General features: G+C 49.9%; 1 protein-coding gene across 1 annotated transcript; it reads right to left on the reverse strand.

Annotated features, from left to right (window-relative positions):
- Window positions 1-5,299: 5,299 nt before the first annotated feature.
- LOC144940892 (growth/differentiation factor 6-B-like) lies at window positions 5,300-10,964 on the reverse strand. The gene is made up of 3 exons (XM_078867390.1): window positions 10,718-10,964; window positions 9,756-10,094; window positions 5,300-6,096 (listed from the first exon to the last, which is right to left on the reverse strand). Exons 1-3 carry the CDS (start codon window positions 10,962-10,964, stop codon window positions 5,300-5,302), a joined length of 1,383 nt encoding a protein of 460 aa, XP_078723516.1.
- Window positions 10,965-17,239: the final 6,275 nt, after the last annotated feature.

A 17,239-nucleotide genomic window follows, 5' to 3' on the forward strand; every position in this document is an offset into this window, starting at 1 on the left:
TCATTGAAGCTTGGCAACTGAGCAAGGATCGATGAATGCTTGAACGGGTGACCACCAGGGTTTGCCAGGTGTTGTAGACCTGATGGTTTGTGTGGCCAAGAGATGTCAATGCTGAGTATCAAGCCCCTCGTGTGAGTAAGAGGGCTTTCTCCAGATACCACCACGTACCAAACTAAACACTCATTCATGGGATTGACCAAACATCCCAATGTAGCAGTACTCAGAGGTGTGAGGAACCACAAACAAGAGGCAAAGTCAGAAGTCACGTGGTCTGCCAGTGCCAAATTCCCCCCCCCCCACACCCGAAGCTCTGTGGTCCTCTATATATGAAGTTGTTTTTGGCCATTTAATTGGTGTTTACGTGTGGGATGAAACCGGAGCATCCGGAAAAAAACCCACGCATGCGAGAAGGAGCAACGCTATGAGACATACAGATGGAACAGTGCGGAGTCCACATGTTGCTGTGTCCGTCTTCTGCTGGCAAGCCAGGGTGGGTATGTGGCACCTCCTCGCCACCCAAGGGAAGGGAGTTTCACAACATTTGTGCGGTGATCCACCAACCCGTTGCTGCCGCGGCAGTGCTGACTTGCAGGGAACGCGCATAGCCACCGCCGCTTTCCTGGATAATGAATTGGCATATAACAGAAAACATATATGTATACACACACACTAATAGGCCCAGATGTCTGTGGCCCCTCTTATGAGCACTGCACTGCACTTTTGTAGCTTATAAGGCGGTGGTAATGACGAAGGTGGTGAGAGGTTTTGGGGAAGGGGTTGTTTGCGCAAGCCACAATATGAGCTTTCAGGTTAAGTGCACAGAGGTCGTCACAAGATCCATAGCTCCAAGTTACCAGAAACGTGCGTAAGCAGCTGCCAAATATTATTAAGAAAGTTGAGCATGCACGTGCTTGAACATTCCTCCACACTCTCTCACGCACACACACAAAGACAAAGATCCCCCTTTATATACTGCTCGGCTAAATACGTACCGCTCGCAAGCACCTATCAAGGCCCGGCATGGTGCACGTGTGTTAGTTGGTGCGTGGAAGTGGAGACTCGTAGAGGTATGAGGAGTCACATTCTCCCTAATGGTGATTCAATGAATTGTTGTGGTTAAGGATCGGGATAACAAATATAGTAATAGATTATTATAATTATTATTTTAACTGCTGCGGTGAACGTAGAAGATTTCACGGTTTGCAGGGGTGACGTGAACCAATTACGTACAACATCTTTACAGTAATTCAAAAACATCCATTCTTACTAATTATTTGGTATGTATCTTGAATTTCTTTCGCACCGTACGTAACCAACCGCGTTAAGCGGTGGTGCAGGGGATGCTACTGCTGCGTTGTCAGTGGCACGCAAGCACAATTGAAAATAAAACTCAACACATTTGTCAATAACGGCAGTGTTATTGACATGGCCATTATTCATAGCGAGCATGTCCTATGAAGAAGGGGCATTGTCCGAAGCGTCGGATTTTATTATTTGTTTCATATACACAATGCAATGCATATACGCAATGTAATACACAAACGACATCTATCATAAGCCTAAGGAAGGTATAGTTAATCCCGATTAGTTTGGCACGAAACTTACACCGCGCATGAACCCGGATTTTCTCTCCTCTAAGCTAACGAACGCTCGAACCCATTTTATTCTGAGTCGACCTAGGTGAGGCACACTCAGGCACGGTCCTGATAGAGACCAGCGACTCGTTATTATGTGTCTCATGATCAGCAATCAAACCCAAGATAATGATGCGGTGAGAGAGCTGATTGCCACCACCATCATTGTCATTATCGTTATACTGGTAGGAACCCACTGGTTCCACCAGCCCACAGGGGATTATTGTGTCCGTCCGTCCATCGTGCAGGGAGGGGCTGGGTGGGGAGGGAAGGGCTGGGTGGAGAGGGGAGGGTGGGGAGGGGCTGGGTGGGGAGGGTAAGGCTGGGTGGGGAGGGGAGGGTGGGGAGGGGCTGGATGGGGAGGGTGGGGAGGGGCTGGGAGAGGAGGGTGGGGCTGGGTGGGGAGGGGACGGTGGGGAGGGGCTGGGTGGGGTGGGTGGGGAGGGGCTGGGAGGGGAGGGTGGGGGTGGGAGGGGTGGGGCTGGGTGGGGAGGGGCTGGTCACCCCGTGGTGCCCTTATAAAACTCAACGTTTAACCTACTCACGCCGGCTTGTGCCCGCCCTCACAGTCGGGCATATTTGCGGAATACACCACGCCGCCGTTGACCCTGGCCATTGACCGAGCAACCCAACGTTCCTACCAGCTCCCTCCGCAGGAATGTGTTCTTCCACTATCATCCACTGTTGGATGAAACCCTCCAGAGACCGTCGCAATCTCTCACAATCCCACGATGCAACAATATCATCCAGCTCCTGCGCACGAGCTGATTTATTTGCTCCTTCATGAGGGCCGTACGTCTTCTTGTGAGAGTTACTTTGGATGCCACCACCACCACAACCACCGCACATAAAACCCCCAACTGCCAAATACACAAACACATTTGAACAAACGCTGACTGTTAAACGGCCCTTCCACCAAACAGTGCAACACGCAGGCTTAACAAGCACACCTCTGTGCACGTATTTGACTCAACTTTAGCTTACATACGTGGCCTGATTTATACACTGTATATAAAAAATAGGCTCAGTGTGCCCCATGCTTTCACTCTTGCCTATAATAATATCCCAACCATCATCATCATCACACACACACACACCTCGGCAATTGTATATGTGGCTATGGTTCACTGATGAGTGCTAAAACATATGAAGCCAATCAGAACCTCTGGTTGCGAAATTATCAATTGAAAAAAAAAACGTTTTACAAGGAATGTCCATTGATAAAATTTCATTCAGTGACTAAAATAAAAATTTCCATTGCTCATGCTCATACTGTGGCATACATTTCTTTTACAAGCACCTATGAAGGCTGGCATGACACATGAGGCACCACACACACACCCTGCCGTCTTTGTCTCCCGAGTGCTGATATATGTGATCACAATCCATTGGGTATTAATTCAAGCCTGAATCGACCTAAGGCAAGCACACCCAAATTGAGATACCAATTGGTCACTGACGTTGTACTCCACGACCAGAAGTGAAACGTGGGTCTCCAGGATTGTACAGCCCTGTACTCATCATTTCACAATCCTCTAAAATCAGCTCCACCTTTTATTAACCAATATTTTTACTACCTTACACAAACTTACAAACACATACCACAGTACACACCACGGCCGTAATTATAATAAAATGCCCCCCCAATATATTGCTATAATAAAAATAATAATTGCTATGCTATGTAAATAAAAACAACAATTTGTTAAATATTGGCCACAATATCTAGACTTATCTTCATATAAATCAATGCATAGATTTCTGTTTATATGATTGTGGTTATGGTTGTACTTTATTAATCCCTAATCTCAAACATTACATACAATGAAACAAGAAATGGTAAAAAAAGGAAAAAAAAACAGAGAAATGTAATACAATACACTATTAGACATTGTAAAAAATAAATAAAAAAAGTCCATGCCATGTGTTAGTGAATTTTTTCAAATATTTTAGGCAGGAAATGAGTTTTCAAATTTAGATATTTTTCTGGGTTGGAACCCCCAGACACCCTGGAAGATTTGATCCCCCCCAATGTTGACTCCATGGCTATGGCCTTGGTACACACACACGCATATACTATACACAACAACGGCGATCCACCACTCATTGGTGATGACTTCATTCTGGCACTTGTGCCAGGCTATGTGCACGTTCAGGCCATCACGGGAGGTGTGGAAGGCTCGCTGCTGCCAGGTCAGGGGACATGCCCAGGTACCAAGGGTTGACTGAGATGATCGGCACTACCCTCCCCACTGTGCCAACTTGCTACGTTCCAGTACGATACAGAATATACGGGCCTGACCCTGCTGACGAGACTCAGAAAGTTGAAACGTATCTAAACTTTTATATAGACAAAGAATAATCCACATTTAATGAAAAAGGGCGTTTGTATTTGTACTCCATATTCCACGCTTTATTTAACCAGGCAAATACCCCCCAACATTAATTCTCTTTACAATGGAGACTGGGGGGGGGGACAAATGTTGGATAGAGACATTCATTAATATTTGGCTATAATTAAATTGCATGTGATTTATTGTTAATCTACACAAGTGATGTAACAATGCAACCACAAAAGGAGAATACAGAGAATGAGTCATTTCCCATTCCAACCACCACCACCATCATCATCAACGTCTCCACCACCTCGACAACTTCCACCAATTAAACTAACTCCACTATCACTAATACTTCCAAGTTAAACATCACCTAGGTCCCATCACATCCGGGACATCAGACATTCGGTCCCATCAACCAGATGATTACTCCAGTGGTCAAGTCAGGTGCTCAGTCTTTACGCTTTTGTGCAGATATGGGTCCCAAAGTTATTTTTTATTTGTCCTCGGAACTGGAATATACCGTGAAAAATTAGAATGTTTTTTTTTGTGTGTGCAGTCATTGGTGACCGGGATGAAAGCAACAACACTTCACACTCAGGAAACCGCTTCAATCTTGGTTGGCTGGACCTGGAATAAAACTCATGTCTTCTCAATCAACAGTGCCGGCTCAGAGCACCTGACATTAACAGCATCAGCCTCCTGATTCGTAGTGTAGCGTGGTCGCCGTGACTCCAGCTGATGCAAGGCATGAAATGGGACCCCCTGTCCAATTCCCCCCTCCTGTGGCCTGTGGGCCCACACTACACCATGGGTGGCGAGATGTTAACTGCCTCGCCTGGTATGCAGGAGAGGACGTGAGTTCAATACGGACCCTGACGTCTGCTGTGTATTTGGAGTTTGCATGTTCTGCTCGTCCTCCGGGTTTTCCCTACACTTTTGGAAACATGCGTTTCGCGTATTTGGCTGCTGTACATTTCCACATGATAAGCCACTTCGTTGAGCTATCATTTGTGGCCAGATTGCTTCCGAAAAAGAGCTATATAGCTCAGTGGGCCTTACCTGTAAAAGAAAAAAAATAGTTTATAGTGTGCTTGTACACTAAATAGCCATGCCATCGATCGTGAGCTCTCAGGCCACCTTAAGTCTCTGTGTCACAACTCCTCTCCGGAAGTTAATTTCTCATGGAATATTTTAAGGGGGCCTTCGATCCACAGTCTTCCAGATTGTGGAAGGTGTAGCGGATAAAACGTTTCCAGATGTCAGGCCCGCACAACTACGGCTGAAATTAAAGCCCTGCTGCACCCGACCGACGCACATTCGTCTCAACTACCTACACCCACACGCCTCCACCACCATGCCTTCGTAATGTTTGTACACCACATTTCCTCCACCACCGCCGCCGGCACCACCGCCACCACCACCACCACCACCGCTGCCATCAGCCACCAGCAGTACTCCGGCGGGGCCGAGCCGCGTGGGCACGCAGCAGCCGGGCGGCGGCGGCGCAGAGGCACGACCTCCCAGCGAGCTGAGCAGCGTCTGGATGACGGCATGGTTGGTGGAGGGGACGTGCGCCGGCAGGGGCAGGTGGCAGGGCCCCTCGCAGCGACGCGCCTCGTAGTGCAGCGGCGCGATGATCCAGCCGTCCCAGCCCAGGGCGCGGAAATCGACGCGCAGGGGACGGCGCGAGCACCGGCTGGAGCCAGCAGCCGCACCGGCGCGGCTCCTCGTCCCGGCTCTCGCCAAATTCGCCGTGGGTTTCTTCCGGCGAGCAGCTGGAGAGGGAGGCCCCGCGGGGGGGCGCCTGCTGCCGGTCTTTCGCTTCGAGCGGCCGACGTCTCTCGACGGGCTTTGGTTGGCGATGGAGAACGCCGCCGGGAGAGAGGTCGATGGTGCGGAGTTATGGGAGAAGGTGGAGGGCGAGGAGGATTTGGCGAACTCGGAGAAGATGTTGCCGCGTCGCTCGGCCCGGCTGTAGATGACGAGGAGCGCCTTCTCGACGGCACCGCGCCTGGCGCGGCTCAGTCCGATCTCGGAGGGAAGCAGAGGGGCACCACCGTCCACGTGGCTGGAGGCCGTGAGCTCCAGGCAGAGCAGGCGCGCGGCGGGGACCGGTCCTCCTCCTGAGAGCGATCGTCGTGTTCACAGAGACACAATAACGAGAATAATTGCAATGATAATGTGATTGTAGACAGCTTACAAGAGTGTAATAATCCTTCTTGAGACGGCTTCGGAATCAGTCCTTTTTATTTCCACTTCCACAATACACTTTACTCACTCACTCTCCGTTGCTGGCAGACAACGGAGAGAGGACAGACTTTACACTAAGTCCCCACCGCGCACGTGGCACCCAGAGCCCCCGTACACGCGTGACCCTGCTCTTGTCGGTTCCCAGTCTGCTCCCGATCGTTCTCCCTCACTCTCTCTTAATCCCTTCGTCACGTGGTCCCCCCAGCCAATCCTCCATGGACAGCCTTGACCATTCTCGATGGTTCCCTGTCAATCCCGGGACCACGCCCCTCATCCGGCTCCCCATTAGCTGGGGCCCCGAATGGCCAGGCCAATCACCCCTGATGACACGCCGTGATCACGCCGGGGCCATGCTCCCTATCTCAACCCTTATTGGCTACAGAGCAGGACCGGCAAGCCAATCCCCACGTGAACCCTCTATGGCTGTTATTACAAGAGCATTACGAGAGTTGGAGAGTGAAACACAAGAGACGGGTCAGATGGAGCAGCAGTGGTGTGACACGCCGTTCGCAAACAGCGTCAAATTGTTCAGCAGAAGCACCGACAATGAGCTGTGCATTGCCACCAGCACCACCAATATCTCCATTGCCGTAACCACTGCAAGGACGTCCATCACCGCCTCCACTACCACATCAATTTCGTCGACAAAACTACCAACGCCTCTGAGTCAACAGCACTAATACCCTCATTAACATCTTCAACACCACCAGTACCAACACTACCGTCATCATAATCACAGCACCACCATCCACCACCTCCAACCACCACATCCACTAATTAAACCATAAATCGTTTTTTTATTTTACCAGGTAAGGCCCACTGAGCTACATAGCTCTTTTTCAGAAGCGACCTGGCCACAAATGATAGCTCAACGAAGTGGCTTATCACGTGGAAATGTATAACAGCCAAATACTCAACGCACGTTTCTAAATGTGGAGGGGAAAACCGGAGGGACCGGTTAAAAATCCACACGACCACGGGGAGAGAGCGGGACATGCAAACTCCAAATATACAGCAGCAGGCGTCAGGGTCGGGATCGAACCCACGACCTCCTGTATACCAAGCGAAGTCGTTAACATCTCATAGCCACCGTGATGATGATGAGAGAGAGACACGCAAACTCAAAATATACAGCAGCAGGCGTCAGGGTATGGATCGAACCCGCGACCTCCTGTAGACCAGGCGAGGTAGTTAACATCTCATAGCCACCGTGATGATGATGAGAGAGTGACACGCAAACTCAAAATATACAGCAGCAGGCGTCAGGGTCTGGATTGAACCCACGACCTCCTGTGTACCAGGCGAGGTAGTTAACAATCTCGCCACCGATGGGGCCATCATTACCGCGGCCCCATACCACCACCATCACCACCGCCGCCCCATACCACCACCGCCCCATACCACCACCGCCCCATACCACCACCATCACCACCATCACCACCACCGCCCCATACCACCACCACCCCATACCACCACCATCACCACCACCACCCCATACCACCACCACCCCATACCACCACCATCACCACCGCTGCCCCACACCACCACCACCCCATACCACCACCACCCCATACCACCACCATCACCACCGCTGCCCCATACCACCACCATCACCACCACCGCCCCATACCACCACCACCCCATACCACCACCATCACCACCACTGCCCCATACCACCACCATCACCACCGCTGCCCCATACCACCACCATCACCACCGCTGCCCCATACCACCACCATCACCACCACCACCCCATACCACCACCACCCCATACCACCACCATCACCACCACTGCCCCATACCACCACCATCACCACCACCACCCCATACCACCACCATCACCACCGCTGCCCCATACCACCACTGCCCCATACCACCACCATCACCACCACTGCCCCATACCACCACCATCACCACCACCACCCCATACCACCACCATCACCACCGATGCCCCATACCACCACTGCCCCATACCACCACCATCACCACCACTGCCCCATACCACCACCATCACCACCACCACCCCATACCACCACCATCACCACCACTGCCCCATACCACCACCATCACCACCACCACCCCATACCACCACCACCCCATACCACCACCATCACCACCACCACCACCCCATACCACCACTGCCCCATACCACCACCATCACCACCGGCGTCCCATACCACCACTGCCCCATACCACCACCATCACCACCACCACCCCATACCACCACCACCCCATACCACCACCATCACCACCACCACCACCCCATACCACCACTGCCCCATACCACCACCATCACCACCGGCGTCCCATACCACCACTGCCCCATACCACCACCATCACCACCACCACCCCATACCACCACCATCACCACCGCTGCCCCACACCACCACCACCCCATACCACCACCATCACCACCATCACCCCATACCACCACCACCCCATACCCAACAACAACAACAACAACAACCGCCATTCGCCACTAAGTGGCGGTGGCGTCACCACGACGCTTGTGCCAGGCCATGTGCACCCTGAGGCCACGTGAACTGTCGAACGCCCGCTGGCAGGAGGTCACGGGGCAGACCCAGGTGCCACGGGTCGACTGACCGAGATGACCGAGATGACTGGCTGATGCACCACCTGTGCCCCCTACTGTGCCAACTTGCTGTGCTTTAGCCACCCGGCGCTCCGCTCGTTGTTGTGAGCGTCGCTCCTCCGCCCTCCGTTGTTGTTGGAGGGCGACTGCCTCCAACTGCCCAGTAGCGTCCTTCACGAGCCTCCTCCACTGAGGCCGATCTTGACACCGCTGGTACCAGTCATCGGCAAGTCCACTCAGCTCCACGTCCTCCTGTACCACATCACTCCATCTCTTCTCTAGCCCGTGCCGCGCCCGTTTAGCCCCCTCGATCCGGCCGAACAAAAGCTGTTTAGGCATCCCATACCACCACCATCACCACCGCTGCCCCATACCACCACCATCACCACCACCACCCCATACAACCACCACCCCATACCACCACCATCACCACCACTGCCCCATACCACCACCATCACCACCGCTGCCCCATACCACCACCATCACCACCGCTGCCCCATACCACCACCATCACCACCACCACCCCATACCACCACCCCATACCACCACCATCACCACCACTGCCCCATACCACCACCATCACCACCACCACCACCCCATACCACCACCATCACCACCGCTGCCCCATACCACCACTGCCCCATACCACCACCATCACCACCACTGCCCCATACCACCACCACCATCACCACCACCACCCCATACCACCACCATCACCACCACTGCCCCATACCACCACCATCACCACCACCACCCCATACCACCACCATCACCACCACCACCCCATACCACCACCACCCCATACCACCACCACCATCACCACCACCGCCCCATACCACCACCATCACCACCACCACCCCATACCACCACCACCCCATACCACCACCATCACCACCGCTGCCCCATACCACCACTGCCCCATACCACCACCGCCATCACCTCCTCCTCCAGCAGCAGCAGCAGGTCCCATCGCTCCGATGACATCAAACACCTCCCACCGCGGAGTTCCCAGTCCAGCTGCTGTCATTAGCTCTACCACCCTGGTGGAGGTGGTGGTGGCGGTGAGCGGGCCACTCGATCCGCACGGCCTCAGCTGCAGCAAGGCTCGGCGAGACACACGCGGGCGGCGGGAAGAGGAGAAGGAGGAGAAGGAGAAGGAGGAGGATGGTGCCGGGCGCTTGCGGAGAACACGAAGCTGTGCGGCCAGAATTGTGTCGCCCCGCGGCAGGGCAGAGACGTTGAAGAGGAGCTGCTGCCTCGCTGGGGAGTTCGCTGAGTCTGGCGAGAGCGGACAGAGAGAGAGAGGTCGTCCACGTTTTGAATTCTTTCACCGGTCGGTTGAATTCTTTCGAAGTTTGGTTCAACGCAGCAGCAGCAACAACAACAACCGCCGTCGCACATTAAGTGGCGGTGATGTCACCACGGCACTTCAGAATCATATGTGTTTTAGACTGGAGGAATCAGATGAGCCGTGAAGCTCTTTTTCACAGATGCCAAACTGGGTGCACATTCAGGCCACGTGAAGTGTCGAATGCTCGCTGCAGACAAGGAGATCAGGGGACACACACCCCCCTCCCCATCCCACCCCCAGGTGTTACGGGGTGACTGGCGAGACTGGAAAATGCACAGGATTAAATTTCGATTTAAAGATTTCGTGACTGCAGGGATTCATCTTCTTGGTTCTTTCGGTAAAGTCACGTAGAAGGGAAATAATAAAATAATAAAACATAATAAAATAATTATCAATGAGAATTAATTCTCAGTGAGAATGATTTTATTATGTTTTTTCTCAGTGAGAATTATTTTATTATGTTTTATTATTTTATTATTTCCCTTCTACGTGACTTTACCGAAAGAACCAAGAAGATGCACAGGATTCATTGGGTGTTTCCACAACGCACCTGTACCCAGATCCACGAAGCCGGACACTGTGTTGCAATTGACAGCCACGTTGCTGCAGCTGATGCAGCTGCTCCAGCTGCTGCTGCTGTTGTTCGTTCCGGCAACTATCGGCGATTTGAGCAGCTCCATCATGAAGCGGTGCGGGGTGACGGTGCCACGGGACGAGCAGTGGCACCGGGACGAGAAGAGCAGCAGCAGCGGTGGCAGCAGCAGCAGCAGCAGCCTCCGTACACAGCAAGGGGACATGGTCTCCCTGCTGATTGATGCTGGCTATGTAGGCGTGTGTGTGTGCTCTAAGTTTGTGTGTGTGTACTCGGTGTGCGTAGGTGATGTATGTGTGGCGGTGCTGGGTATGCGTTCTGTTGGTGCGAGGTGTAATTTAATTTGTGTGCGTGGTTTTGGATTTAGTTGGGGTTGGGTTTGTGTGTATGTATGGTCGGTTTTCTGCTTGTGCCGGGTGTGCAGGTGTGTGTGGTTGGGGGTTGTTGCGTGAATGATTATGTGTGCATGATGGGTGTAAAGTTGGTTCTTGCTGTGTTATAATGTATGTGTGTGCTTGGTAAGTATGCTGTGTGTGTGTATGCTGTTTGGTTTATAGATTGGTGTTGTGCCCTGTGTGATTGATACCATGTGTGTGTGTGATGGGTACTGTGGGTGTGTGTGTCTGCGTGTGCTGGGTGTGTGGGTTGATGCTAGGGATGTGTGTGGTTGGTGATGTACGCGTGAGTGATGCTCCTGTGTGATCAGATTGCCGTGTCTCTCTTTTGTTTCTTTACACCCGGGTCGCCGGGGCTTTCTCAGTCCATTCGTCTGTTGTACTCGCACTGACTGAGCGCATCACCTGTTGACCGTGAAGTATAATCAACGTCAACAATAATACAGGAATGACAAACCATGCCTTAGTAAAAGATTAAAAAATATAATTTCAAAACATCACAAAAATGCAATATATATACCATCACTTTGTCAATCATATTATATTAATACGTTAAATTCATATCCATTAAATTCAGAGCTTAATTTTAGCTGCAGCTCGCTGGAGCTGAGCTCAAGGAAAATGTTTTTTTCTGGCTGTTGGAAGACCCTGGAAAATATTCCATGAAATTAAGCCTCGATTAAAATGTTATAATACAGTACTCATTAATACACATTTTTTTATAAGAACGCACAAGTTTAAAATACTGTATTGATAATACGAAATATAAAGAATTTCATAAATAATCATCATTTAATTTAAACATAACATTACACTATTTTATATTAATGCTAAATTGTTTTCTTTGTAAATATTTATACTGCACAAAGTAAAAAAAAACAATATAGGCTACAAACATTGTTGAAAAGTGGATCTTACTGGTATCGTCCAAAGCTGAACCAAAATGAGCTGTACTCTTAGAAACACAAGGATGAGCCAAATAATAAATGTATCGTCAAATTTGGAGTGACGAGTATCCAATCATACCTGCACACACACACACACACTGCTCCTTGCCTGACTGTGCTTGGAGTCTGTCTGCTTCTGCTGAGGCCCCTTTTATTTTATACCGACCACGCAATGATGTAAAACCTGGTTCCTTTACTCCAGATGCTGACGAGAAGCCAGCCAACCATAACACACATGCACGCGCCTGTACACACACACACACTGGTGCCAGCAAGCATACAGCCCAGCTTTTAACCAGGCACTATAACAACCAACACATATACTCTTATACTGCTGGATGAGGGCCTCCCAAAACGCCCATAAAATTGGGGTCACTTGACTATACTTCATCTTCTTGGTTCTTTCGGTAAAGTCACGTAGAAGGGAAGTAATAAAATAATAAAAATAAAAATAATAAAATAATTCTCACGACGTTTCGGCCACAACGCAAGCAGTCGTCCTCAGGTGAAAACCAGGTTTGTCGAGACGCTGTCGTTGTGGCCGAAACGTCGTGAGAATTCTTTTTTTATTTTTATTTTTATTATTTTATTACTTCCCTTCTACGTGACTTTACCGAAAGAACCAAGAAGATGAATCCCTGCAGTCACGAAAGCTTTAAATCGAAATTTGACTCTACTTCACCACACTCTACTTGAGCATAGACCTGGCAACATAGAAGCACAATACAGCAATGGATTTTGCTGCACTGCTCTATGCAGCCCCATGACGTCGTCGCTTTAAGATGTTCTCTGTTCATTGCGGCATGGCTCACAGGGCTATAATACATACAACTTGAAACTGTTTGCGAATGGTGGTTACTGATCCAGGCACGATCCAGGCTCAACGCTTCCGAGTTGTGGAGTGGTCGGGCGCAATGCAGGTTATATATGGCCATAGACTAATACACGGTACTACTGATATAAATAAGACAAACATTTCCCTATAGCCTTTATATACCGTTGGGATAAGTACTTTCAGCGAGTACCTATTAAGGCCGGCAAGGCACACGAGGGGGTGGGTGGCCAACACCACGCCCGGCCGTATTTGTCTCCCCAGTGTCGATGTTTACACACCTCACCAGGTACTCATTTGAGGCTGTGCCGATCTAGGGGAGGCCCAGGTAATCGTCATTGGCGTTGGCCGTGAGCGGGAATTGAACTCAGGTCGTCGGGTTCGTAGTGCAGCTCGCTAGCCGCTACACTACCGCTCCATACACACACACACAGAGGGATAAAAACGCCACTTGATGTTGATGAGGCGCACTTTTTTTTAAATTCACTGCTACTTTTGACGAAGTCAACATCTGTGCACGTGTGGCAGCAGCATGGCCGGAGGAGACCGCTGTGTTTGCGAGTACACTCGTCAACACGTCGACTCAAACCCGGCGCAAATGTTCGTGGCAGCCGTCAACCATCTCCACACGTGCACAGCCCCTAGTTGACATTCCACTAATGGATGAGGGCATCTCCACCTTTTGAATGGTGAGCACATGTAAAAAATCATCCATGGGTTGTTTTATATTTTTTGAAATGCCGCAATTCGGGGGTCACAATTCCATTCTAAATTGTATTCTTTTTAGTCTTGCCTGTACTGTCTGTCTTGTATGTTCTGTCTCATCCTTTAAATTGGCCTAGAGGTGACATTTGCGATTTCTCACGTAAATGCAGCAAACCAATTTCTATCCAAAATTCGCTATATGCGGTTTGAATTCAATCATATGCGCCTATGCGTTCGGACGTGGGACAACAGTGTAGCTACTGAATGCGCTACTCGGCAGGCAGCCCTCTTGTTGCAGACCATTGTCGGCTGTGCACACCTTTTTGGGAACGCATCTACCGCACACAGCGAGGGAAACCCGCTATATATTACAGCCCTTTGTCAGGGCACAGCTGCACAAAGGCCTCCTTACGACGCCGTGGTGGGTTATGTGGGTTGTTGGACCATACTTCACCACGCTGGTCAGTGTGGAGTTGTTTGTGGGCAAGCATAGCCGTTGGAGCTTAGGAGCACAATTACAGCGTGTCGATGGATTTTGAAACACAACCGTTTGCACCTCGGATTAGCACGGTGGGCTTGATACAATGCGAAAGGAGTTCAACATACATACGTATATCCCCGCATCAACATATAACAACCTGTTCTATGCATTATGTTGGTCAGTCTTCTAAGCACTATCCATCCTCAAATCCAACTTAGCTTCAGAAATCTGTTGGCCACAGGCTGGAACTCCAGCATCCATCATCTATTTAGTGACGTTAGCATCCCCACATCTTCATCCAACGTCACTCCAGCATAGCCCTCAACACGCTCACCAACCTCGACATCAGCATACAACCAACCTCGCTTATCACCTTGCCATGTGAACACAGGAAGAAGACCCCCGTGATTTGTATGGGAGTACCGACACCACTACTTCAACAAGTATCATCAATATACAACGGGTACGTTTTCATAGTCATGCCAAAATTAGAACATTACTGGAAAATTACTCAATTTGGATTATGCATATAGCAGAATTCATTTGCCCCCCCGACTGGCAGCAGACCAATGCACGTTTTCAGGCTCAGGTGCCGCACAGGGACAGCTGACACTGGGGGTGCCTGAGCTAGACCAGATAAAAAGTCATCGCCCGCTCTACTAGTAGCAGTCTAATGTTTATCTTCTTGGTTCTTTCGGTAAAGTCATGTAGAAGGGAAATAATAAAATAATAAAAATAAAACATAATAATTATATTATTTTATTATGTTTTATTTTTATTATTTTATTACATAATACAATAAAATAAGTATATTATTTTATTTTATTATGTAAGCAAAATAAACAAAGACGCCAAGTTTTCTTTGTTCTTTCGGTAAAGTCACGTAGAAGGGAAATAATAAAATAATAAAACATAATAAAATAATTCTCACGACGTTTCGGCCACAACGCAAGCAGCCGTCCTCAGGTGAAGAACAGATCTGTCGGAAATACAGCGTCTGAATGAGAATTATTTTATTATTTCCCTTCTACGTGACTTTACCGAAAGAACCAAGAAGCTTTAAATAGAAATTTAAGTCTAATGTTTAGTTTGCAGGCTCAGGTGCCGAGCCGCCTTGTGCCTCACAGAGACGGCTGCCACTCGGGGTGCCCTTCCATATGTGTCGTGACATAGCGCCGACTGTTGGGCAGCAGCAGCAACTGCAGGTGGGCGCTTAGCGCGCACGCCGCTGAGCATATACGCGGGTGAGCAGGCAGGGCGGAGGAACTGGGGCAAGGGTCATGATATACCTCGTGTGGAAGCCCCTGGAACCCTCTAGAGGGTTCGAGAAGGGAGGCGCGGCTAGGGCGGAGCCAAGCTGCGCCGAGGGGAATAAAAGCAGCAGAGAACGAGAGCTCCGGGCTGCCGGTTCTGGAATTGGACTCGTCTCGTCGTCGCTGTCGTCGTTGTCGCCCTCGTCGCTGCCGCCTTCACCCGATCATTGCGCGGTCGGACAGTAGTTGGCCTTCCCGGTCGACGCCGTCGGTGTAACGCGGGCAGGGTCGTGTCTGGGACGGGGCGCGCGCCAGCGAGGTCGTGTGTGAGAGAAAGGGGGCCCGGGTGGTGGCGTGAGCTCGGCAACAACAACAGCAACAACGAATAAAGAGGGCAGAGCGCTGCCTCCTGGGAACACCTCGTCTCCGGCTGATTGTGTGCGTCGCACACCACCCGCACACGCACGGACGACACTCCATGTGTGTAGAGATGAGACGTGATGAAGGGATAGTATAGGATGCGATCTAAATCCATCTCTAAAACAAATCAATTGTTATTAAATCCTTTATATTAAGTTCACTTGCTTGCTTGCTTGCGCGCTTATGACCGTGCAAATCTTTCGGTCGTTTTTTAACGCACTTCCCGTGATCCAATCGAGCTGACATTTTGCACACAGACTCGTTGTGCGTGACAATGTATTTTCGTGAAAAAATTTTGCCAAAATTTTCCACTTTTTAGGAATTTTTTTTTTCATATTTAATTAAAAATACCAATGTGATAAAAATGAAACTCTTACTCAAGAAAAACAGAAATGAATAATAAAATAAAACCGATGCCACGCATATAAAGGATTTATAGTGAAAAACTTTCTTTTTACGGGTTAATTTTTTTGGTATTACGATATTGCTATCGTCGGGACGACATAGACGTCGGCAGAGGGCAGTGCAGGAAACCCCCATTTTATAGAATTTACATTCACTAACGCCGCCCAGCTTTTACTAACCCATACTGACCAGCGTGGTGAAGTATGGTCAAACAACCCCCACGACCTATACGGTGTGGGGAGGCCCTCATCCAGTAGTGGGATTGACAAAAGCGATACATACAAGTGTAGTCGTGTACATACGCCTGTATGCACGTCTAGCCAATCTCTACTGCCACCTATGGTAGCGTGTCGGTCATGACAATGTGCTGTGCAGATTGGCCCATCATTTATGTGCGATGAAGATGGGCCGTTTCCTGAAACGTCGCCTATTAAATATTGTTTTTCATTTAAGCCTTAAATTGTAAGGCCACACACGGTGTTGTTATGTACGAATGTGTTGAGTTTGAGGCTTTCGCGACCCATGTCCATAGATTGCGTAAATATAAATGTGTCGTTAAACCCGCCACCACCCGACACAGCCAACGAGTAAGGTTTGTCACGTAAACAGAGCGTGGCCAATTCGTTACTAGTATAGCACACACTGGTGTGTTGGAGAGCCAAGCCACAACATTTACAATCTGTTTTCTTGGGTCTTTCGGTAAAGTCACGTAGATAGGTTCAAAGAAAATAACAAAAAATGACAGAATCTATCTACGTGACTTTACCGAAAGACCCAAGAATATTAATTCCTGCAGTCACGAAAGCTTTAAGTCAAGATATGCAATCTGATTACGACGTTTCGCCAGTAATTACAACTAGCTTTATCAGGCGACAGCCAGATTGAGTAGGAACCTCCTGGTTACACCAGCCCACAGGGGATTATTGTGTCCGTCCGTCGTGCAAGGAGGGGCTGGGTGGGGAGGGAGGGGCTGGGTGGGGAGGGGCTGGGTCGGGAGGGTGGGGCTGGTAGAGGAGGGGAGGGGCTGGGTGGGGAGGGGCTG

This window comes from Lampetra fluviatilis, chromosome 23 (genome assembly GCF_964198595.1).
Source record: "Lampetra fluviatilis chromosome 23, kcLamFluv1.1, whole genome shotgun sequence".
Taxonomy (NCBI): Eukaryota; Metazoa; Chordata; class Hyperoartia; order Petromyzontiformes; family Petromyzontidae; genus Lampetra; species Lampetra fluviatilis.